Raw genomic sequence first — 24,190 nt, forward strand, 5'->3', positions numbered from 1 at the left:
GGATGACGACCTTAGAGAAGCACTGGACCAGTGAGGGCGCCATAGGTCCCGCAGTACTTCACAGGTAATTGAGTATTGATTGCATTATAATCAGAATCCTTTGTGCTATTATTTTGTCAATTGTGCAACTTGATGCTTTGCATACAAACATAAAGAAGAATGTGGTATAAGTCCTGAAATGTACATGACCTATTGGAATCTACAAGCGCTCCCCTGGTATTTCTAACACTAACTGGACCGAAGCTTAACGTGCCTGCAACACAGAGAAGTACATAGGTATTTGAGCTATTAAATGGCAATAACAGAAAGTGATGCCCATGACATAACTCAATAAATTCACATTTTCAAGACAACCTTTGAGAGCTGCCTTTTAATCCTCAATAAAATTCAATTTTTCAATCCGGTGAAAAGTCATTTCCATCACTTGCATTTCCTGTCCAAAGCATTCGAAGTATGACGTAGCTGTGAAAATGGCCTTTCACCATCCCCTCCGGTGTCTCCACACTTCTATCTTGGCATTTGTTCAAAACGAGCCGGTCATAAAACCACCACAATACCGTGAAAGAAATTATGCTGAATGCCTCAGTCATTCCAACGGTATACTATTGTTGATGGTTAAACTGTGGCAAACTCCTCACAATTTTCTGCATGATAAACCATCGCTCTGTGTGTCACTAGTCAGGTAATCTTTATTCAAGCTTCACCAGCTCCCACAGAGATGAAGCGAAGCGGCCATGTTCTTAGGAAACTATGCAGTATTTTGTTTTTTTATGTATTATTTCTTACACTGTTACCCCAGGAAATCTGAAGTCTTATTACATACAGCTGGGAGATACTATTGGATATAAGAGCAACGTCAACTTACCAACATTATGACCAGAAATACTACTTTTCCCGAAGCATATCCTCTGTTTGGTCTACCACCCAGGACAATGGATTGGATCCCAGCAGGCGACCCAAAACAAAGGCGCCGCAGAAGGGGCAGACGGAGCCAGGCTCCGTAGATGGGCACATCGCCCACCTCTCCCGAGTGTACTACTTGCCAATGTCCAGTCTCTTGACAACAAGGTAGACGAAATCTGAGCACGGGTTGCCTACCAGAGAGACATCAGAGACTGTAACATTCTTTGTTTCACAAAACATGGCTCACTTGGGATACGTTATCAGAGTCGGTACAGCCACCTGGTTTCTTCACGCATCGCACCGACAGAAACAAACATCTCTCTGGTAAGAAGAAGAAGGGGGTGTATGCCTTATGATTAACGAGACGTGGTGTGATCATATCAACATACAGGAACTCAAGTCCCTTTGTTCACCTGACCTGGAATTCCTCACAATCAAATGCCGACCGCATTATCTACCAAGAGAATTCTCTTCGACTATAATCACAGTCGTGTATATACCCCCCAAGCAGACACCTCAATGGCCCTGAAAGAGCTTAATTGGACTCTATGTAAACTGGAAACCACATATCCTGAGGCTACATTTATTGTAGCTGGGGATTTTAACAAGGCTAATCTGAAAACAAGGCTCCCTAAATTGTTCCAGCATATCGAATGTGCGACCCGGGCCGGCAAAATCCTGGATCATTGTTACTCTATTTCCACGACGCATACAAAGCCCTCCCTCGCCCTCCTTTCGGCCAATCTGACCACGACTCCATTTTGTTGCTCCCAGCCTATAGAAAGAAACTAAAACAGGAAACGCCCGTGCTCAGGTCTGTTCAACGCTGGTCCAACCAATCTGATTCCACGCTTCAAGATTGCTTCAATCACATGGACTGGGATATGTTCTGGATAGCGTCGAACAACAACATTGATGTATACGCTGATTTGGTGAGCGAGTTTATTAGCAAGTGCATCGGGGATGTTGTACCCACGCCGAATATTAAATCCTTCCCCAACCAGAAACCATCGATTGATGGCAGCATTTGCTCAAAACTGAAAGTGCGAACCACTGCTTTTAATCAGGGCAAGGCGACCGGAAACATGACCGAATACATACAGTGTACATATTCCCTCCGCAAGGCAATCAAACAAGCTAAGCATCAGTATAGAGAAAAAGTAGAGTCGCAATTCAACAGCTCAGACACGAGATGTATGTGTCAGGGTCTACAGTCAATCACGGATTACAAAAAGAAAACCAGCCCTGTCGTGGAAATTGATGTCTTACTCCCAGACAAACTAAACAACTTCTTTGCTCGCTTTGAGGACAACACAATGCCACTGACACGGCCCGCTACCAAAACCTGCGGGCTCTCTTTAACCGCAGCCAACGTGAGTAAAACATTTAAACGTGTTAACCCTTGCAAGGCTGCCCAGACGGCATCCCTAGCCGCGTCCTCAGGGCATGCGCAGACCAGCTGGCTGGTGTGTTTAGGACATATTCAATCAATCCCTATCCCAGTCTGCTGTTTCCACATGCTTCAAGAGGACCACCATTGTTCCTGTTCCCAAGAAAGCTAAGGTAACTGAGCTAAACTACTACCGCCACGTAGCACTCACTTCCGTCATGAAGTGCTTTGAGAGAGTAGTCAAGGATCATATCACCTCCACCCTACCTGACACCCTAGACCCACTCCAATTTGCTTACCGCCCAAATAGGTCCACAGACGACGCAATTGCAATCAGACTGAACACTGCCCTAGCCCATCTGGACAAGAGGAATACCTATGTAAGAATGCTGTTCATCGATTACAGTTCAGCATTTAACACCATAGTACCCTCCAAACTCGTCATTAAGCTCGAGACCCTGTGTCTCGACCCCACCCTGTGCAACTGGATCCTGGACTTTCTGACGGGCCGCCCCCAGGTGGTGAAGGTAGGAAACAACATCTCCAAGATCCAGAGATCTTCTGTTGAATCTGACAATTAATATTAATGGTTGTACAGTCGTCTCAAATAAAACTGTGAAGGACCTTGGCGTTACTTTGGACCCTGATCTCTCTTTTGACGAACATATCAAGACTGTTTCAAGGACAGCTTTTTTCCATCTACGTAACATTGCAAAAATCAGAAACTTTCTGTCCAAAAATGATGCAGAAAAATGAATCCATGCTTTTGTTACTTCTAGGTTAAACTACTGCAATGCTCTACTTTCTGTCAGCCTGGATAAAGCACTAAATTAACTTCAGTTAGTGCTACATTTTAATTATTTATTTTATTTATTTCACCTTTATTTAACCATGTAGGCAAGTTGAGAACAAGTTCTCATTTACAATTGCGACCTGGCCAAGATAAAGCAAAGCAGTTCGACACATACAACAACACAGAGTTACAAATGGAGTAAAACAAACATACAGTCAATAATACAGTAGAAACAAGTCTATATATGATGTGAGCAAATGAGGTGAGATAAGGGAGGTAAAGGCAAAAAATGGGCATGGTGGCGAAGTAAATACAATATAGCAAGTAAAACACTGGAATGGTAGATTTGCAGTGTAAGAATGTGCAAAGTAGAAATAAAATAAAGGGGTGCAAAGGAGCAAAATAAATAAATACAGTAGGGAAAGAGGTAGTTGTTTGGGCTGAATTATAGGTGGGCTATGTACAGGTGCAGTAATCTGTGAGCTGCTCTGACAGCTGGTGCTTAAAGCTAGTGAGGGAGATAAGTGTTTCCAGTTTCAGAGATTTTTGTAGTTCTTTCCAGTCATTGGCAGCAGAGAACTGGAAGGAGAGGCGGCTAAAGAAAGAATTGGTTTTGGGGGTGACCAGAGAGATATACCTGCTGGAGTGTGTGCTACAGGTGGGTGATGCTATGGTGACCAGCGAGCTGAGATAATGGGGGACTTTACCTAGCAGGGTCTTGTAGATGACATGGAGCCAGTGGGTTTGGCGACGAGTATGAAGCGAGGGCCAGCCAACGAGAGCGTACAGGTCGCAATGGTGGGTAGTATATGGGGCTTTGGTGACAAAACGGATGGCACTGTGATAGACTGCATCCAATTTGTTGAGTAGGGTATTGGAGGCAATTTTGTAAATGACATCGCCGAAGTTGAGGATTGGTAGGATGGTCAGTTTTACAAGGGTATGTTTGGCAGCATGAGTGAAGGAGGCTTTGTTGCGAAATAGAAAGCCGATTCTAGATTTGATTTTTGATTGGCAATGTTTGATATGAGTCTGGAAGGTAGAAGGTTCGAAGTTCCTCGGCGTACACATCACGGACAAACTGAAATGGTCCACCCACATAGACAGCGTGGTGAAGAAGGCGCAACAGCACCTCTTCAACCTCGGGAGGCTGAAGAAATTTGGCTTGTCACCAAAAATACTCACAAACTTTTACAGATGCATCCCTTCAGGCTGTATTATCGCCTGGTACGGCAACTGCTCCGCCCACAACAGTAAGGCTCTCCAGAGGGTAGTGAGGTCTGCACAACGCATCAACAACCACCCGAGCCACTGCCTGTTCACCCCGCTATCATCCAGAAGGTGAGGTCAGTACAGGTGCATCAAAGCTGGGACCGAACTGAAAAAAAGCTTCTATCTCAAGGCCATCAGACTGTAAAACAGCCATTACTAACATTGAGTGGCTGCTGCCAACATACTGACTCAAATCTCTAGCCACTTTAATAATAAAAAATGGGATGTAATAAATGTATCACTAGTCACTTTAAACAATGCCACTTTATATAATGTTTACATATCCTACATTACTCATCTCATATGTATATACTGTACTCTATACCATCTACTGCATCTAGCCCATGCCGTTCGGCCATTGCTCTTCCATATATTTATATGTACATATTCTTATTCATTCCTTTGTTGTTGTGAAAATGTTATATTACTTGTTAGATATTACTGCATGGTCGGAACTAGAAGCACAAGCATTTCGCTACACTCGCATTAACATCTGCTAACCATGTATGTGACCAATAAAATTTGATTTGAAAGCGCTTTGAAGGGAAAAAAGTCTTTATGTTTTCTACCATAAACACTACAAAACATGAACTTCATCCTCAGAAAATAACCCTAAACAAAGACAATTTTTTTGTTGAACCTGATTCGCAACACATCTATGACATCAGAGGCTGGCTCTACTTTCTGGGAGTGTATTTCCATAGAAGCTGGAAGCGCAGAATAAGGAAGTAGGCCTACCACTTTTTTCATCAGATATTCAACCTCAATGTTTGCATGAGGCTTGTACTGTTAACACTATTTAGCCTATCAAACATCAGATGCAATGAAACTGTCTGACTATTTTACTATTTTGGGAAGCCATTCGAAGAGAAGTCACTTTCAGAGGCTGGAGAATAGTTTGACGACCTTGATGTTTAATCAAGATGTTATTGCTCAGTATTTCAACTGAAGTACACATCCTTATTTTTTTACATCCCAGATGATGAACAACATGCTTCAGACAGATGAGGAAAAGACAAGACATGTTATATCTCTTCAACAATTAACTGTTTGCAGTTTCCCCACACACACACACATGTTTATTTACAGAAGCTGTACATCCAAAATTTGGAATATTTATGGACTTGAGGATACAGCATTTTCATGGCAGAATGGTATTCAAACTGTCTGTATACTATAGAAAAAAACATATATATGAGCTCAAGTCCCCAAAATAAAAAAAATTGTAAAAGAAGTGCAAAAGTGTCTACCGTAGAATCACACACAATGATAAGAGCTGTCATTGTCTATTTGCATGGCTTGGTCTGAACAGAAAGCAGTAAGAAAGGGATTTCCGGGTATCGGATATTGTCCTCCCTGTGAGTTGGACAGGACATTTAGAGGTATGTTCCTCATGGAGCTTTGAGGGATCTCAGTCTCCAAACACTTGTTCAGCAGTTTGTCTGAAACCCACTGATCTGGGCTATTTTGTCCCAGGCTCTGTAAAGTCTGATAATCGACGTCACTCGGGGGGAGGCAGCATCCAGGGCCAGGCAGGCCGTGGTAACATGGATTCACATCGTAAATCAGTGGCTCGCTACTGTCCACATCCTGGAAACCCTTAAGTGGCAGTGGCACATCCATGAAGGCATCAGTTCCTCTCTTATTGTCCTTACCGACCGCCTCACTGAAGCTCTGATATCCAGCAACGACACTGATAACATTGTGAGGTTCGGACACATTGCTGTCATTAGAGCCATAGATCAGACTGGTGTCCTCTGCTGACGTGGTAGTCTCTGAATCATCACTGGTGCCATCACACGGGTGATATGAAAACTCGGTTTGCAAGACGGGTGTACAGTTAGTGGACAAGTTAAGGTCTTGTTGACCAGTACCAAGAAACAGCTGTGGATGGGCATTTTTCAACACTTCAGCCTCACCAGAATGGTAGGAGGAGTTACAAAAGAGCAGAGGCTGCTTAGGAAATGAGGATGTCTTGCTTGTTGTTAACTCTTGAATGGAGTTGAGGGGCACTGAGGGGGAGTAGGTAATATTGTTGTAACAAGACGACCCACAAGAGCCTCCAGACTCACTCATAAAATGAAGAGGATTGTAGTCAGATGAACACACACCAATGTCTCTATTTGGCTCAGGGCAGTTCATTTGTGTGCCATCATCTGTCATAGGAGGGGCTAAGAGCAATGACTGAGGATTCTCGTCCAAAGGAACAAGGCTGGGAAAGACTTTGCTCAGGGCCTCTTGAAGATGGCTAATGATCTGCACATTACTAGGTTCAGGGCTCATGGGACATGTGTGGGCATAACCCAGGGAAGATGATGAGTCAAGCTCTGAGCCACTACCTCTTCCACTGCTCCCATCTACTATTGAGGGGTTTGTCCTGTAGGGAAAAGACAAGCGGGCAACTTTCAGTGAATTAAAGCTTATTTTCATTGCAAGGACTTGACTGCCCACGCGAATAGGACTGAACCCGAAGACATGTTTATAGTGCATCTATAAGCTCACCATGTTTTTCCTTCAGTGTCCATTTTTGAAGAATCAACATAGATGGAGGATAAAGGTATTTTGGGAGGAGACAATACCTGTGGTGGAGAACAAACATCACTAAATGCAAATACACAAATGGAAGGAATTACAGTATGAAAGTAATGAAGGTTTACAGTTTATTTAAACATAGAATATTTAAGCAATAAGGCCTGAGGAGGTTTGGTAAATGGCCAATATACCACGGCTAAGGGCTGTTCTGTTCTGCACAACGCAACGCAGAGTGCCTGGACAAAGCCCGTAGCTGTGGTATGTTGGCCATATAGCTCAAACCACTGAGGTGCCTTATTGCTATTCTAAACTAGTTACGAATGTAACTATTCTAAAATAGTTTATTTATTTATTGTCATACCCATGGTATACAGTCTGATATACCACGGCTTTCAGACAATCAGAATTCAGGGCTCAAACCACACAGTTTATAATTGGAGATAGAGCCTCACCTTAGGCACTCCTGGAACCATATACAAAAGGTCTGGGTTTGAACATTTAGGAATATTATCCCACAACTTGGTTTTGAGTCTGCAGAGGGGGGAAATAGAACGATTTGAAAGCCTATAGGGCCCATATGAAGCTGTATGATAACAAATGTTTGTGGAAACAGACATACTGTCACCTACAGACATGTCAGGACAACTTACCTAACACTGCACCAAAACAAAGCACTTGTGATGATGATAACAGCAATGCAACTGAAAACAATGACAATCTGGAGTACTTTCCGAGATGATGCAGCTGTGGAGCAGAGAAGAATATACAATGAGCTACAAGGTGAAAGTGAAATTAAGGTTTGAAAACCCATGGATGATAAATCTCATTTATTCACTTACGGTTGGTGAATTCCAACTCTTCACTCCAGTCACTGAAACGGCTGCTCATGTCAGTATAGGTTCTGACCTTCAGAGCATAAATGGTGTTTGGCTCCAAGTCTCTGCCAAGTAATTCATGGGAAGTTGTTGAGTCATTTTTGGACACCTGTCGGAACAAAGGAAAGGGCTAGAGGGAATGTTGTCATTGTGATGTGACAGCGAATGGGGGAATGCTGTATATCACCCTCCTTTACCTCATATGTTTCTCCTTTCTTTCTGTAGCTCAATTCGGCAATCAAGTCCTGAGAAAACGGTGCATCATCAGGGTAGTTTGTCTTCCATTTGACCAGGAAATTCCCATTTTCTGTTGGTTTCACCTTTTGGACGGTGGGGGTTTTGGGTTTTACTGTATAGGACAATGACAGGGATGGTTTGACATATCAATCAAATAAACAATGGTTTCATTTCATGCAATATTCTTTATAACAGTAATTCATTTTCAAATAGCAAACTGCATATGTAGATGCAACTCACTGCTGCATTTGATACAGAGGATTTTGGAATTTAGACGCTTCCCAGAATTCCAAAGTGTTGCATTAAACTCCTCCCCAATAACAAGGACCATTGGATCAATAGAGCATCCACATTTGAAAACATCATTGGACCTCTCCTTTTCCTTGAAAGTACAATCATTCTGGCCTCTGGGAAATAAGTTGAATATTAATGCAGATTTGAAATTAAATAGGACTTCTTGGTGAGATTAACATTGACAATAGAAAAACTTAAACAATCATAAACGTACTTATTTTGCGAGCCCAATAATTCCAATGTCATGTAGTATTCAGCACACTTAGACTTGTCAGTTGTAAAATGACAAACCATACTTTTGTCATAATCGTTGAAGCATTGAAGATTTCCGTCACTCATTGCTACAAGTAATTAACAAACAAAAAGCTTGTCAAATGTTAACCACGATCAGGCAAAAATACTGCGGTTAAATCTACTTACATGTTTATAGGCTATAATACAAAAGACTGCTTACCATCATCAGCTATCAAAGTCCCAAAGTTTGTGAATATAATAATCAATAGAAACATTGTTGCTGAATACTTTAGAGTAAACCACACAGTATAATTCAATCTGAAATCGGAAAGAGAAAATGTTTCATGTTAGTGGTTAAATTCCTGCACATTAAAATAGGCTACACGTAGGCTAAATGTGAAGAAGTGACTATTTAATTCAGTAATACGGTTTTTGTGGGTCTGCAGTTGTTGCTTTTGTTAATAGACCTAACTTTCCCACTAGATTCCCTTGATTACATAGAGATATAGCAAATCGAAAGTCACTCACCCACACAATGATATATTATAATTTTGAGGAAGTACTCATTTTTTTTTTAAATAACAAAGAAAAAACAATGAATCTATAAAACAGTATATAGTCTTCATACGATCTACAGTGGTAACAATCATTTGTCACTTTACACAAATAGAAAGAGTTGCTGTTTTGACAACTACGAATTGCTTACTGGAAATTACAAATCCAATAGGACACACCTTTCATGGGAAGTTCGCCCCCCTTCCTTATATGACCATGTCGCACGCACGTACGCTTTGTTTTTGTTTTATGGTTGATTACCAACTTCGAATTCCATCAATGACATCTTAATAATATTGCAATCTTTTTGCAACTTGATCTATTCCCGGGAAGTCCGGTTTCAGATAAAGACAGGGAACACCGAGCCACATAGTTTCCAATCTAAACCATAGCTACTGTACTATGTTTGCCTTTTTGCTTGAGACGCTTTTGGTCTACCAGTCCGCTTGGGGGCGGTAGCACCTTGGCTTCAAGATGGTTTTCCAGAAACACCGTAAACTTAACTACAGAGGAAGAGGTAGATCCGTGCAAGCAGTGATGCCAATTTAGCAATTTTGTTGCTAGATTTAGCAAGTTTTCAGAGTAAGCTGGCAACTTTTTTTTTCAAACAGCACCTAGCAACAAATTATGCCACTTTTAAAAATGTATTTGGAACTTTTAGAAACGTGACTCAAACGCTAAAATACATTTTCCCTCTAAATGACACAAAAACGATTTCTCTCTGTCACAACAAACGTGCCAAAAGTGCATTGTGAGGAACGTCAGCAGCAGGCTTTCAGCTCGTGCACAGCAGCAGGACAGCAGCAATTTCAGCAAATTGCAAATCGTTTTTGGCTGACTGCAGCAGCAGTAGTTTGCGTTCGACAAGACAAACCCAATGAATATAGTTGTTCACAAATGTTTGATCTTGAACAGAACTTACAACATCAATCAACATGTCTCAATCAAAATTGTACAGCCAGAAGTACAGAAAAGAGGGAGTCTGTACCTGAATTTAAAGGGTGGCTGAAGCCAGTAATTGGGGATGATTGTTGGGCATACTGTGCATACTGCAAATGAGATATGCTTGCAAAAATGTATGACATCAAAAAACGTTGTTTTTACAGCAAATGATATAAATAAATCAAAACCGTACAACCCATTTACATTTAAGTCATTTAGCAGACGCTCTTATCCAGAGCGACTTACAAATTGGTGCGTTCACCTTAAGACATCCAGTGGAACAGCCACTTTACAATAGTGCATCTAAATCTTTTAAGGGGGGTGAGAAGGATTACTTTATCCTATCCTAGGTATTCCTGAAAGAGGTGGGGTTTCAGGTGTCTCCGGAAGGTGGTGATTGACTCCGCTGTCCTGGCGTCGTGAGGGAGTTTGTTCCACCATTGGGGGGCCAGAGCAGCGAACAGTTTTGACTGGGCTGCGCGGGAACTGTACTTCCTCAGTGGTAGGGAGGCGAGCAGGCCAGAGGTGGATGAACGCAGTGCCCTTGTTTGGGTGTAGGGCCTGATCAGAGCCTGGAGGTACTGAGGTGCCGTTCCCCTCACAGCTCCGTAGGCAAGCACCATGGTCTTGTAGCGGATGCGAGCTTCAACTGGAAGCGAGCGGAGGAGCGGGGTGACGTGAGAGAACTTGGGAAGGTTGAACACCAGACGGGCTGCGGCGTTCTGGATGAGTTGTAGGGGTTTAATGGCACAGGCAGGGAGACCAGCCAACAGCGAGTTGCAGTAATCCAGACGGGAGATGACAAGTGCCTGGATTAGGACCTGCGCTGCTTCCTGTGTGAGGCAGGGTCGTACTCTGCGGATGTTGTAGAGCATGAACCTACAAGAACGGGCCACCGCCATGATGTTAGTTGAGAACGACAGGGTGTTGTCCAGGATCACGCCAAGGTTCTTAGCGCTCTGGGAGGAGGACACAATGGAGTTGTCAACCGTGATGGCGAGATCATGGAACGGAACCCCACAACGCAATCTACATTATCACAGTTGGTTAACAAAGTGGATAACTGCAAAAGAGCAGAAGCTACTATGGCAATGGCCATGGCCATTGCGGAGCATTGTTCGCTGCTAGCATGCGACCATTTAGGTATGGCTTGCAAAGATGCCTTTTCAGATTCTGTGGCAGCAACAAACTTCCAAATGCACTGCACCAAGTGTACAGAAATGATTAGGGGAGTACTGGCTCCTTATTTTCTCAAAAGAGTAACATCAGATGTGGGGGATGAGAAGTTCAGTCTCCTTTTGGATGAGTCCACTGATGTCAGTGTCTCGAAATACCTGGGTGTGGTGATTCGGTATTTCAATGCTAAAAAAGATCTGGCAATGCCAAATCAATAGCAAAGGCGGTAGTTTAGTTTCTTGAGAAGTGTAACCTTAAAAAAGAGAATCTTCAGGGTATTGGCACTGATAATGCGTCTGTGATGACTGAGGTGCACAACAGGGTGCACAAGATTTTAAAGGAAGTATTCATCCTCTGTGTGTGCCATTCTTTACAATTGGCTGTCAGTGCAGCATCCAAAGAAACCACCCCTAGGAATGTTGAGTACATAATCAGGGAAACCTACAACTGCTTTTCGATTTCCCGAAAACGGTGCAAGGTGTACAAAGCAGTGTATGCCACCATTAATTGTGGCCAGAAATCCGTGCAGATCACCAAAGTGTGTGCCACACGTTGGCTATTGATTGAGCCTCCGGTAACTCGTATATTGAGCCAGTGGGAAGAACTGAAACTCCACTTTGAGTTGACCAAGGCCAGTGAGCATTGCTACATGGAGGATGTGCTCCACTCCATGTACATAGACAAGACGAACTATGTCTGTCTACCTGACATTCTTGTAATTAATCCTGTCCGACGTACAAGTTGCAGTGAAGTCATTTGAGAGAGAGCAAACAGATCCTGTCAAGCTTTTGGACAATCTGGTACACCTCTTAACATCAATTTTTTGCAGAGTAGTCAACCATGTGGCAAAAATTGATGTCCTGAAGGATGCCATTGATGGACATCTCAGTCCATCACCATACCTTGGGTACCTTTTCGAGAGCACGGTGTACCAACTCAGTCTTGCGCCAGAGGACAAAAAGGTCATTCGGAGACAGTGCATCAACTACATTGTTGCTTTAAGCAAGGAGCTGCAAGCAAGGCTCCCAGACAACCTTGAAGCCTTGTGAAACATGGCCTTGTTCAGTGTTAAGGAAATGCTAAAGCACAATAAAGGCACCACTGAAATTATTAAAGTAGCTGAGCTACTGGGATACCAGCCCCAAACAATTGATAAAATTGTTTCCCAATGGAGATACATCCATCTGTTTAGGTGGGACTCAACTGAAAATACAGTCGAGTTTTGGAGTGAAGTCAGTAACTACACGGACTCTTCCGGGTCAAATCCATTTGAAGAACTGTGCAAAGCTACACTTGCTGCCCTCTCCTTGCCACACTCAAATGCGGAGGTTGAACGGCTGTTCAGTCAAATGAGTGTGGTCAAGTCAGTTAAGAAATAGAATGTCACTGCACACTCTCAACTTCATACTCCTGATGCGGTATGGACTGAAGCTGGCTGATGATACCTGTTACCAGCATAAACTACCAAGTGAAGTTCTGCAGCAGTTTGGCACCACAGCAGCGTACAGCCTTAAGGCCACTCCATCCTCTACTGCTGATTCCAGTTCCGTGACAATGCAGTTGGATAGTGAAGATGAAGAGGATTTGCTTGCCAATCTATGATTCATCATATTTACAGTACGTATGCAAGGAGTGGACTTTCTGGAACCGGCGAAGACACACAGCTGATGGTGGCAGTGTGTACTGCAGTGTGTGTGAGAACAGTGGCAATATCTGGAGGAAACCATTGAGCAGCTAGCCAGCCAAGCAGCACAGCAACCTGGAGAGAGCTGGAGAGAGATGCCTAGCGCGCACGTCATTATTTGAGTTAAGTCGCTTGTTCAATAAGATAGCATATATACCATGTTATTAGCTTGTACCTATAATTGTTGATCAGTTAGGTAGCATGTTAACTAACTACCAATACACTGCTTAAAACTATATTTGTTCAGAATGTGTAGGTTTACTTGTTAAAAAGAAAATAAATCAAATGTAATTGTTCAATAATTCAATGTGTTGTGTTTAAAAATAAAAATATGTGATCATATAAAATGTGTTGTGTTTATATTACTTTTATAAATACAAAATATATGATAATAAACAAACAAATCTAAACTAACAAATGTCAAATCATATTTTTCATCGAGATGGCCAGTTAATTTCAGTAAAGTTATTGTGTATGTTACGTTATTACGTAATGACATCACAACGTCATTTAGCAACTTTTAGCAATAAATCGATCCGCCTCTAGCAGCTTCCCTTGAAAATTAGTTGGCAACACTGCGTGCAAGTCTCACGTACAACTCGCGTAAACAAAGCTAGCTAGCTAACTTTTGACAGAATTAGAAGCAGTGATGCTAACTTAGCAATTTTGTTGCTAGATTTAGCAACTTTTCAGACTACCCTGGCAACAAATTGAGCTACTTTCAAAAATGTATTTTGAACATTTAGCAACTTTTGAAAAGTGACTAAAATGCACGCATTTGCCCTCTAAACGACACAAAAACGATTTTCTCTGTCACACTCAGTCACAACACATGTGCCTGGCTGCAAAAGTGCGTTGTGAGTGAGTCAGCAGCAGGCGCTCAGCTCGTGCACATGCAACAGCAGGCCAGCAAGAGCTGATGCAATTAAAGAACCTTAGAGAAAAAGAGATGATGAGCAAGCTTGACAGTTTTCTAAAGAAAGATAATATATCTGAAGAAGAGGAGTCTGTATTCAAGTCTTTACAACTAGAATTAGAACAGCTTTACACGGATCTGACAAAGGGTGCCTTTGTAAGGTCAAGAACAAAATGGATTGAAGAGGGGGAAAGAAACACTAGTTACTTTTTTGCACTTGAAAAGAGAAACTACAAAAGGAAATGTATAACTGCACTCAAAATTAACAATGTTTTATGCAAAGATCCCATTACAATATCATCATTTGTCAATTCCTTTTATGAAAACCTTTACAGTTCTCAATTTCAGGAAGATGGCTGTGAAAGCTACATTTTCCACTTTTCAGAATAATGTCCCTGTAATTGAGGATGATTTCCACTCAATTTGCGATTCACCTGTGTCAATTGAAGAATTAGAGAGGCTCTGAATTCAATGAAGAAAGGGAAATCACCTGGCCCTGACGGCCTGTCAGTTGAATTCTATAGACAGTTTTGGGAGTTACTAGAAGACCCAATTTTTAATGTTTCAAGATTGCATTAAAATTGGGGAAATGGTCTCCACTATGAAACAGGGCCTTATTTCATTGATTCCGAAGCCCGATAAAGACCCTTCTCTCATTGACAATTGGAGACCAATTACTTTATTATATATTTTTGGTTTATGCCAAAAGATTAAAGAAAGGAATAGATACCATTATAAATGAGACTCAGACAGGATTTATGAAGGGCAGTCACATAAGCTCTAACATTCGTTTAGTCTTGGACCTTATAGATTATTCAGATGCAATTGACTCAGATGCGGTTGTCTTATTGTTTTACTTCTGTAAAGCCTTTGACACAATTGAACATTCATTTCTCTTTAGGTCTCTTAAACTTTTTGGATTTGGTGAATATTTTATCAAAGTAATTTGCATGTTTTACAAAATATATAAATAGTTCTGTGTTACTAAACCTTAATACTTCAAAAAGATTCAGTATCAACAGAAGTGTACGATAGGGATGCCCAATTTCACAATTTTATTCATTTTGGTGGTGGAACTTCTATCTCTAGATATTCTGAATAATGCAAATTTGTATGGCTTAACCATTTTTAACAAAGAAATCAAAATTTCCCAACTGGCAGATGATACTATCCTTTCTTAAGAGACAAAGACCAGGTCGCCCATGCCCTTAATGCTATAACTGCATTTTCTATTGCATCAGGATTAAAACTGAATGTTTCCAAATGTGAAATCTCATCTTTATTTGACTCTGATGATAAAAAAATATTAATGTAAAGGACTGTGTTAAATATTTAGGAATACATCTGTCAAAAAACACTTAGTCAGACAACATTTGAAGTTCTCTCCTAAAATTTAGAGAACCAACAATATATTTAATAATTGGCAACAAAGAGATCTTTCTATACTTGGGAGAGTACTTCTGTCCAAGGCAGAGGAGAGGGTCTGTCTCATTTTGTGTACCCCTCATTAACGTTAAGTGTAAATCCTGCTACTTGTAAAGAGATCAATGAGACCTTTCTTGACTTCATCTGGAAAATAAGTCTCACAAACTAAAAAAGTCAGTCCTTTCTAACAAAAGAGCTGAACGCGGTCTAGAAGTGTTGGATTTTCTTTCAAGATAAACTGGTTTAAAAGATGTTTGATCAATACTGATTCAATATGCTATTTCATTCCAAATAATGTGTTTAATAAGTTGGGAGGTCTTCAATATTTACTGAAATGTAATTATATTCCTGAAATTGGCTAAATTGGCCTTAATGGCCTGGAAAATATGTTACCTGCACAATTTTTCCCAACATAAAGCTCTTTTGTGGAATAATTCAGACATAACTGTAAGGAATAAGTCATTGTTCTACCCCAGCTAGCATGAGAGGAATATTGACTTTGTTCTTGATGTTTTCAACAACAAGGGTAATATTCTTACATATGAACAATTTATAACATTGAAAGAGTTTCCAATACCTTTCAGAGAGTTTATTTCTGTGATCAAAGCCGTTCCCGGTGGTCTAACTACACTAATGAAAACTCATCTTAGCTTTGGTAATGATCACAAAGTGTATCCAGAACTCAGATTGGAAGGCGTGGGCTTACTTCAGAGAGCTTGTTGTAATAAATATATAAGACAAATTCTTCATTCACAAAACCAACTTACACCGAGAGGAAAGTTTTTCTGGAACATGCTTATTCCTGACACTGTCTGGAAAAATGCATGGTTAAGGCCTTACAAATATTGTATACTAAACAAAGTTAAGGAAGTGCACTTCAAAATTGTATGTAATTCTATGATATCCACATTTGTGGCTATTGATGATATCTGCATTTTCTGTGAAAAAAACAACAACTTTTACTTTGATGGCAAACTTCAAATTCGACTATTGTGCCTAATCCTTATTATGGCTAGCTTCACAACACATAACCCGGTCCAGTCAAGCCTCACTAGCCAGAATTGAAGCTAGCTGGCTGCTTATAACGTTACCTGTGGGCATCAGGGTTAATTAAGTAGATGGCTAGCTATTTATTTTAATGAACTGAAGTTCAATTTCAATAGGCGAACAACAAGCTATAAGCTACAAGCTATAACTTACAAGGATTCCCAAATCATTGCTAAGAATAATGAAAATGACTGCAGTTTCTACTGCTGGTTGTATTGGTGCTAGCTAGGTACCAAGGTAAAGCTAGCTACCCCAGAAGTTTCGGTGGAACAAACGATGCTTTATTACCAGCGCGGTATTGTAAACACATAGTTTGTGGCCTGTATTTGCTTGTTTGCAGACTTTTTTGTACAGATTTGACAGTGCTACTGTGTCTTTTTTGACACGCAAAAACCCAAACGGCATTCCATAGTCTGTATGTTGTGAAGCTAATAGCAGTGATGCTATTATTGTGTAACTCCGGGAGGGCAACATCTGAAAAAATAGCACACTTGGTAGTGTGTACCGGTGCTCGACCAGTCGGCAAAAGCCAACATCACCCACGACAGAGAACGGTTGATTGTCAAGGGAAATTAATTCCATTATCTTGAATTTAATGGATTTCGCCTTTGAGTTGTCTCGCTGAAATGTTTTTACTCTTTCAAATGACTGCTTGATCCACACAGCAGACATTGTGGGCTAGGTTAGGAATGTTGTGTTGAACGTGTAGCGCAACATTTTAGGTGGCATCATTATGTCATGTACCTACGTTATATAGGTATGCACGGTAGTTTTGACATCGTTTTTTAACATCGGCGTTGAACAAGACATCGGGCCGATACCTATGTTGGCATTTTTAGCTAATATCGTCCGATTCCGATATGTTTACCGATATATCGCGCATGCCTACTAACAACCCCAATATAACCATGTTTATATGCACACAGTATTCCGGATAGTAGCTCATATCCCAGTATTATTCTGGATAAGCTCTTTACATGCACCTTTGCTATCCCGCTCAAGAGTATCCCTGTAACCATAAATATTCCTCCTTTAAATTCATGAGCTCCACTCTTAACTTGATTATCTCAATTTTATTAAGTTACTTTCTAGGGGAGCAATTCTGGGAAGTGTGGCAACTACTTCAATCATTCTTTCAGGCAGTTTAAATGGAAAGCTGTTTGTCCATAATTTGTGCCTGTGGTTCATTAGGTTGTTAAATTAGAATAGTACTGCCTTATTTGAATAAATTATGGACATTACCTCATCTCTGAGTATCTGCAGGAATAATTTGGGAACAATTAAATATACTAATTTGAAAAAGCATACCCTATCAAATTAAATGGGTAACAACTCCATATTTTATATGCAGTAGGAAATGAGCATACACTAACTGCTCCTTCATTTAATTTAGTAATGAGTAGAAGCAAGTGCCAATCATGCAGGTAGCTTGGCATTCAATGTGTGCCATAATCACATTCAAGTGTTGATAGATTGAACACAACTGGCTTTCCTTTGTCATGGATATGAGGTGGGATACTTTTAATTATGTAAAATAGCCATAGTGATAGGCTATTTTCCTCTACTCAAGTTAATTGAGTTCAGCAAACTTCCCATAATTCTTCAATATGAATCGCCGTTGTAAGTTGTGAACTATGTAAATTGAGACTTGTTTCCAACCGTATTCCTTTTTGAATTACCATTGTCACTTAACCATGAATTCGTTTATAGAGTAAGGTGTTTTTAAAGCCATTTGGTGGGTGAGGCTGAGAGGGCTGAAGCAATGAAAGGACAGACATGTTAATGATTGTTTAAGAAGAAAATAACATTCAGACCTAAGTTACAACATATGTGAGCACAGGACTTGCATTTTACAAGACCACTGCAATAACCAAAATTCTGACCAAAAACAACCTGAATCTGGATCCCTCATCGTGGGTCATGACCACCAGAAGCTCACAGAAAAGCTGAGCTCCAAAGAACGCACGTAATGCCAGTGCTTGACTGGGATGAACAAGACCTCCCCAGGCTGCAACACACACTCTAGGTAGGGAGCCTTCACAAACTCTGGGAATCGCACCACGTCTGGACTTTCCACCTCCACCTGCATTAAAGAAAGCTTTGTGTTTAAATGGCAAACACTTGACTAATTTCTCCCATTCAAAGTATGCAGCACTAACAGTTTAGGTAGATCATTTATATGCTAGATTGTTTTTAAGATCATAGACCTGGTGCATGAAGAGATTTAAAATTGAATTTTAACCTGACTAGTGTTGTGTAGGAGCTGCAATTGGTGAGGGTAGAGTTTCTCGGTGTCCTCAGGGGAATACAGACGAATGTACTTTCTCCCAACCACCTGTTACAAAATATGGGACCATGCAGTCACCAAATTATGATTGCCAAAATACAGGATCACATCTCTGGCAGGGTCCAAATTGCTGTGAGTCTGATCCTACTTGCTGGATGTGATAGACTCACCTGAGCCAGGAAGTTCTGTTGAGGATCTTGATGAAGGGGGGACACTGTACCTCCTGGCCCAAACCAAGCGTTTATTGTGATGTCATCTTCATCTCCCTCACCAAGACAACAGTAGTCAGGGATACGGATGTCGTCTTTAAGCTCGGGGACCTTGGAGAAGAGTACATTGAACAAAATAGTGTTTTTGTAAATGAAAAACATGTATGCTTTAAATGTAATTTGTACAATACAAAAATGGAGGCAAGGATTATAGAAGCCCATATCCTACATTTCCAGTAAAATATACATTTATTGTATTTTAGTCTTATAGTGAACAAAAATAACCACAACAATTTCAATGATTTTACTAAGTTACAGATCATTAAAGGAAATCAGGCAATTGAAAAATTCATTAGGACCTAATCTATGGATTTCACATGACTGGCAGGGGCACATCCATGGGTGGGGAGCAAGGCCCAGCTAACCAGAATGAGTTTTTCCCACTAAAGGGCTTTATTACAGACAGAAATACTCCTCAGTTTCATCAGCAATCCTGGTGGCCGGTATCACAAAGCCTAAAACGACATTGGAGGCGGCTAATGGTACAGAAATTAACATTAAATTCTCTGGTAACAGCTCTGGTGGAAATACCTGCATTCAGCATGCCAAATGCATGTTTCCTCAAAACTTGAGACATCTGTGGCATTGTGCTGTGTGACAAAACTGCACATTTTAGAGTGACCATTTGTCCCCAGCACAAGGTGCACCTGTGTAATGATTATGCTGTTAATCAGCTTCTTGATATGCCACATCTGTCAGGTGGATGGATTATCTTTGCAAAGTATAAATAATCACTAAGAGGGATGTAAACAAATTGCTGCACGACATTCGAGAGAAATATGTTCTTTGTGCATGTGAAACATTTCTGGGATATTGTATTTCAGCTCATGAAACCATCGCTTTACGTGTTGTGTTTATATTTTTGTTCAGTATATATCAACACTGACATCCTCACCCAAATGTGTTATGTAAAAAAACAGAACAGGGAAATGACCAACCTGATCAAATAGCTGGTGCTGAGCAAGATATCCCAAACTTGATGCTTCCTAAAGTGAGAGAGAGAGCGGGAATAGGCATTGAGTGAAGAGCATCTATCCTTGGCTAATTCTTGGGGTAATATTTTTCATGAGGAAGTACTTACTTTCACAACAATATAGCGATCGATGAATTCATTGACCGTAAGGAGCGTCTGTGACCATTCCTCATCAGTATATCTTGAGCCCACTTCAACAGGTACAGTCCGACAACCAGCAACAGTTTGCAGGTATTCTATGCTTTGCAAAGGGAAAAAACAAAATCAACAGAGGTGTCTAGGGGACTATAAGAAGGTAAGGGCAAGGGACTAGAGAAGGACACAAAATAAAGAAAAAGGTACCTCCAAGGGTGATTTTTGAAGGCTGGCCAGTGATCTATGATACCCTCTAATATGACTGGCTTTTGGGGATCCAAGTAATCTTTCTTGAAACTCTCCAATGATGGACAGTGTATCCTTGGCACTGCCAGAGCCTGCTTGACAACGGGAACTGACACACAGTCAACCTTCATTTTCTGTTGAGAAGAGAATTTAACATAGCATAAACTAACACAGTTTGACTTGAAGAACAAGCAATATGCAAAGCAAAATAAAATAGCCTAGTAGCCTTTAAGAAAATTATGAGAAAGAACAAAAGGGATATGACACAGGCTCACATTGACTGGTTAGAAAGCAACAGGCCACAACATACACAGTATAAGATATGAAATCCACCTTGGCACTAACTCCTTCACTACGATTCTCCTCATTGGAGTGCCTCTTCCCGATATCATTTTGCAGGATCCTTACAAAGGTTTGTAAAATATTGTCCATGATGGCTGCCCCCATGAGCAGGCCCAAGTCACATGTCCGTATGGCCTCCTGCACTGTAGCTGATGAGGCATCATCACGGCATAGGGCAGCTACTTTGAACAGGCAGCCATATGAATACAAACACCTCCACTCCTTGTCCACATCACGCCATGTTCCTGTGTTGAGCTTCTCCCAGGAAAAGTCCAAGATGATCTGAGCGTTTTGCCTCCATCGACTGCTCCTGGTGTACAGCTGCTGCCTGCAACGTTTCAGCACATCCACCACACTGGGCTCAACTTTTTCACTGAAGTCAAGTGGAAATTCTGCCTCCGTCACAGGCAAAGCAGCAGAGATAGCTGACCACAGTTCCGCCATAGGCTAGTGCTGTGGAATAGAGACAATTGTTAGACCCAATCAAAATGGTAGTGTACAATCCATCTGGTCTGAAAACCACTAACGTTATAACCATACACTTAGTTAGCTGGGGGCTGCCTACCTGCAAAACCTTTGCTACCTGTTAACTCTAATGAATACACAAGACTTCTATTAAAACCACCATTTTCCATATAATTCCTCACGTGTGATATGTCAGTGAATTAAATTTGAAAGACAGAGGTTTTCAGGGAGCGAGTGCGGTAAGAGCAAGAAACAAAGACCCCTATCCCCAAATATTGTTAGAGTGGATCAGATATCTAATGAAATACTGTACGGCTCTTCCACAAACAAACGTATCATCACTGGTCACGTGTTATCTTTAATACCCCGACAATGATATTATAACATGTGGACAAATAAATAGTAAACGCTCTAATAATTTAGATAATGCACAAAACACGTTTAGCTACCGTTATTGACATATGTAGATGTTGGTGTTGCAATAAAATAGCTCCGTGTAGAAAACGAATACATTATTTATGTACCTTGTCGACGTGATGATAGGGTTCGATCATGCAAACAGTAATATCACATTGTTTTGCACGTAGCATAGTTTTCGTAAAAAACAACAACGTTATTAAGCGAAATACATCTATCCTGTCAGCTCCCCTTGCTCCAGTCTGAAGAGTTGACAGTTTGATCTAGCCTCCAGCTGTGCTGACGTCTAGCTCCAGGAGCGGCTTGTGACATAGTAGCCCTGCAGCCGCCAAATGGCGCTGTTATTCTTTATGTATTTTGTAATTTGCTATTGGCTAACCTAATTTAGCAGGTTTAGAAAATATCTAAAAAAGACTGAGCGGACTCATTCGTTTTTACGGGGAAACTACTATACTGTAATTTACCCCAGATTCTCCCATCACCGATAGAACACTGGTTAGTTATAATTATAAACTGGGTGGTTCGAGCCCTGAATGCTGAGTGGCTGACAACTGTGGTATATCAGATCGTATACCACAGGTATGACAAAACATTTATTTTTACTGCTCTAATTACGTTGGTAACCAGTTTATAATAGCAATAAGGCACCTCTGGGTTTTGTGGTATTTGGTCAATATACCACGGCTAAGAACGTGCTTAAGAACAGCCCTTATAGTCATGGTATATTGGCCATATACAACCTCGTGTCTTATTGCTTAAATATATTTGACTGTATCCCTGGTGGTGATGCACGTGCGGGTTGAATATAGAGAAAAAAAATGCATTAAAAAAATCCATAAATGTATCATTCTTGTGCAATTCATGTCTAGGGCCTTCATTTTTTTCTCCTTTATTTTTATCTGGCATTAGTGCTTAAGCTCAAGTTTTAGGGCGTAACTGCAGGCAATCGCCAAATACACAGCAATTGCCAAATGCTATTGGGAACTTGGGCACAAATAGTTAACATCCATCCAATGAGGCAAAAAGGAAAATGTCCGAGTTTAATTCAATAAGAGAAATGCTACAAAATGGAGAGTTGAAAATAAAGAGACGGGCGTGCCAGAACAATGGTATATGTGATGACTGTAAGGCACTTTTCAAATTCCACAGTCACAAGCAACCTTGTCTCAGATTATTTCATATCATTCTGTACGTAAATCTGACATTCTCCAATTAGTATGACATGTTACGTTTTGTATTGTATGTATTATTTTGTGGATGTCTGTTATCCATTTCGTATGAAATTATTATCATATCATTATTATCATATCATATTATTATCATTATATTAGTTATCCTCTTAAGAATTACAATTCTTATTATATGTTACAAATTTGTAAAGTAGCTAAAAAGTAGTAACTTGTTGCAAAGTTGCTAAAATGCTAAAGTTGTCAGTGATGAGATTCGAACTCGCAACCTTTGAGTTTCTAGATGTTCGCATTAGGGGAAGGGTTAGCTAACATGCTAAGTAATTGCAAAGTAGCTAAAAAGTAGAAAGTAGTTGCAAAGTTGCTAAAGTTGTCTGTGATGAGATTGGAACTTGAAACCATTGGTGGTGGAAGAAACGGGTACAAAAGTATCTATATCCACAGTACAACGAGTCCTATATCGACATAACCTGAAAGGCCACTCAGCAAGGAAGAAGCCACTGCACCAAAACCGCCATAAAAAAGACAGACTACGGATTGCAACTGCAGATGGGGACAAACATCGTACTTTTTGGAGAAATGTCCTCTGGTCTGATGAAACAAGAATATAACTGTTTGGCCATAACAACCATAATTTTGTTAGGAGGAAAAAGGGGGATGCTTGCAAGCAAAGAACACCATCCCAACCGTGAAGCACGGGGGTGGCAGCATCCCATTGTGGGGGTGTTTTGCTACAAGAGGGACTGGTGCACTTCACAAAATACTTGGCATCCTGAGGATGGAAAATGATGTGGATATATTGAAGCAACATCTCAAGACATCATCAGGAAGTTATAGCTTGGTTTCAAATGGGTCTTCCAAATGGACAATGACCCCAAGCATACTTCCAAAGTTGTGGCAAAATGGTTTAAGGACATCAAAGTCAAGACATTGGAGTGGCCATCACAAAGCCCTGACCTCAATCATATAGAACATTTGTGGGCAGAGTTGAAAAAGCGTGTGCGGACGAGGAGGCCTACAAACCTTTGTCAGGAGGAATGGGCTAAAAACTTATTGTGGGAAGCTTGTGGAAGGCTACCGGAAACATTTGACCCAAGGCAATGCTACCAAATACTAATTGAATGTATGTAAACTTCTGACCTACTGGGAATGTGATGAAATAAATAAAATCTTAAATAAATCATTCTCTATATTATTATTCTGACATTTAACATTCTTAAAATAAAGTGGTGATCCTAACTGACCTAAGACTGGGATTTTTACTAGGATTCAATGTCAGGAATTGTGAAAAACTGTGTTGCATTAACGCACTGAATGTAGGTAAGAAGTCAAACGCAGGAGAGCAGAGATGTCAATAGCTTATATTTTAATAAGGGCAAGTCCAAAAAAACGATACAGTACAACGCCCAAGACAATGGGAACTAACAGTCCCGTAAGGCGTAAAAACACACGCACGCACGCGAAATACACTGAGGAAAGCCTCCACTAGCAACAAGAAAATAATCCCGCACAAACCTAAGCGGGTAAACAGGGGTAAATATAAACACAGAAATGAAAGCAAATGAAAACCAGGTGTGAATGAACCAAAGACAAA

The 24,190-nt window shown here is 40.7% G+C and overlaps 2 protein-coding genes across 6 annotated transcripts; both read right to left on the reverse strand.

Moving 5' to 3' along the window:
- Positions 1-5,250: 5,250 nt before the first annotated feature.
- On the reverse strand, positions 5,251-9,970 carry LOC115110328 (uncharacterized). 3 transcript variants are annotated; one of them, XM_029635895.2, is made up of 10 exons: positions 9,265-9,970; positions 8,751-8,848; positions 8,511-8,637; positions 8,243-8,409; positions 7,963-8,114; positions 7,730-7,874; positions 7,541-7,634; positions 7,343-7,421; positions 6,861-6,937; positions 5,251-6,735 (listed from the first exon to the last, which is right to left on the reverse strand). In XM_029635895.2, exons 2-10 carry the CDS (start codon positions 8,803-8,805, stop codon positions 5,616-5,618), a joined length of 2,016 nt encoding a protein of 671 aa, XP_029491755.1. In that variant the 5' UTR covers positions 8,806-8,848; positions 9,265-9,970; the 3' UTR covers positions 5,251-5,615. The 3 variants fall into 3 exon arrangements, with proteins under 3 accessions (XP_029491755.1, XP_029491754.1, XP_064866186.1); XM_029635894.2 differs by lacking the exon at positions 9,265-9,970 and adding an exon at positions 9,059-9,255; XM_065010114.1 differs by lacking the exons at positions 8,511-8,637; positions 9,265-9,970 and having other exon boundaries at positions 8,751-9,052.
- Positions 9,971-18,048: 8,078 nt separating this feature from the next.
- LOC115110329 (lysine-specific demethylase 8) lies at positions 18,049-21,715 on the reverse strand. 3 transcript variants are annotated; one of them, XM_029635897.2, is made up of 8 exons: positions 21,517-21,715; positions 20,519-20,980; positions 20,147-20,319; positions 19,913-20,045; positions 19,770-19,817; positions 18,733-18,882; positions 18,518-18,610; positions 18,049-18,358 (listed from the first exon to the last, which is right to left on the reverse strand). In XM_029635897.2, the coding sequence occupies exons 2-8, from the start codon at positions 20,969-20,971 to the stop codon at positions 18,194-18,196; spliced, it is 1,215 nt and encodes a 404-aa protein (XP_029491757.1). In that variant the 5' UTR covers positions 20,972-20,980; positions 21,517-21,715; the 3' UTR covers positions 18,049-18,193. The 3 variants fall into 3 exon arrangements, with proteins under 3 accessions (XP_029491757.1, XP_029491760.1, XP_029491759.1); XM_029635900.2 differs by lacking the exon at positions 21,517-21,715 and adding an exon at positions 21,442-21,479; XM_029635899.1 differs by lacking the exon at positions 21,517-21,715 and adding an exon at positions 21,093-21,435.
- Positions 21,716-24,190: the final 2,475 nt, after the last annotated feature.

The sequence above is a fragment of the Oncorhynchus nerka genome, linkage group LG26, assembly GCF_034236695.1.
Source record: "Oncorhynchus nerka isolate Pitt River linkage group LG26, Oner_Uvic_2.0, whole genome shotgun sequence".
NCBI lineage: Eukaryota > Metazoa > Chordata > Actinopteri > Salmoniformes > Salmonidae > Oncorhynchus > Oncorhynchus nerka.

Bases quoted from the DNA above. Each gene is read 5' to 3' on its own strand.
- LOC115110328 (XM_029635895.2), bottom strand. From the start codon at position 8,805: ATGTTTCTATTGATTATTATATTCACAAACTTTGGGACTTTGATAGCT. The intron at 8,638-8,750 runs GTAAGCAGTCTT...AATTACTTGTAG, and splicing joins GACTTTGATAGCTGATGATG to CAATGAGTGACGGAAATCTT. The intron at 6,938-7,342 runs GTGAGGCTCTAT...TCTCCACCACAG, and splicing joins TGGTTCCAGGAGTGCCTAAG to GTATTGTCTCCTCCCAAAAT.
- LOC115110329 (XM_029635897.2), bottom strand. From the start codon at position 20,971: ATGGCGGAACTGTGGTCAGCTATCTCTGCTGCTTTGCCTGTGACGGAG. The intron at 20,320-20,518 runs GTGGATTTCATA...TCTTCTCAACAG, and splicing joins GTGAAGGAGTTAGTGCCAAG to AAAATGAAGGTTGACTGTGT. The intron at 18,359-18,517 runs GTTAAAATTCAA...TCTTTAATGCAG, and splicing joins TCCTACACAACACTAGTCAG to GTGGAGGTGGAAAGTCCAGA.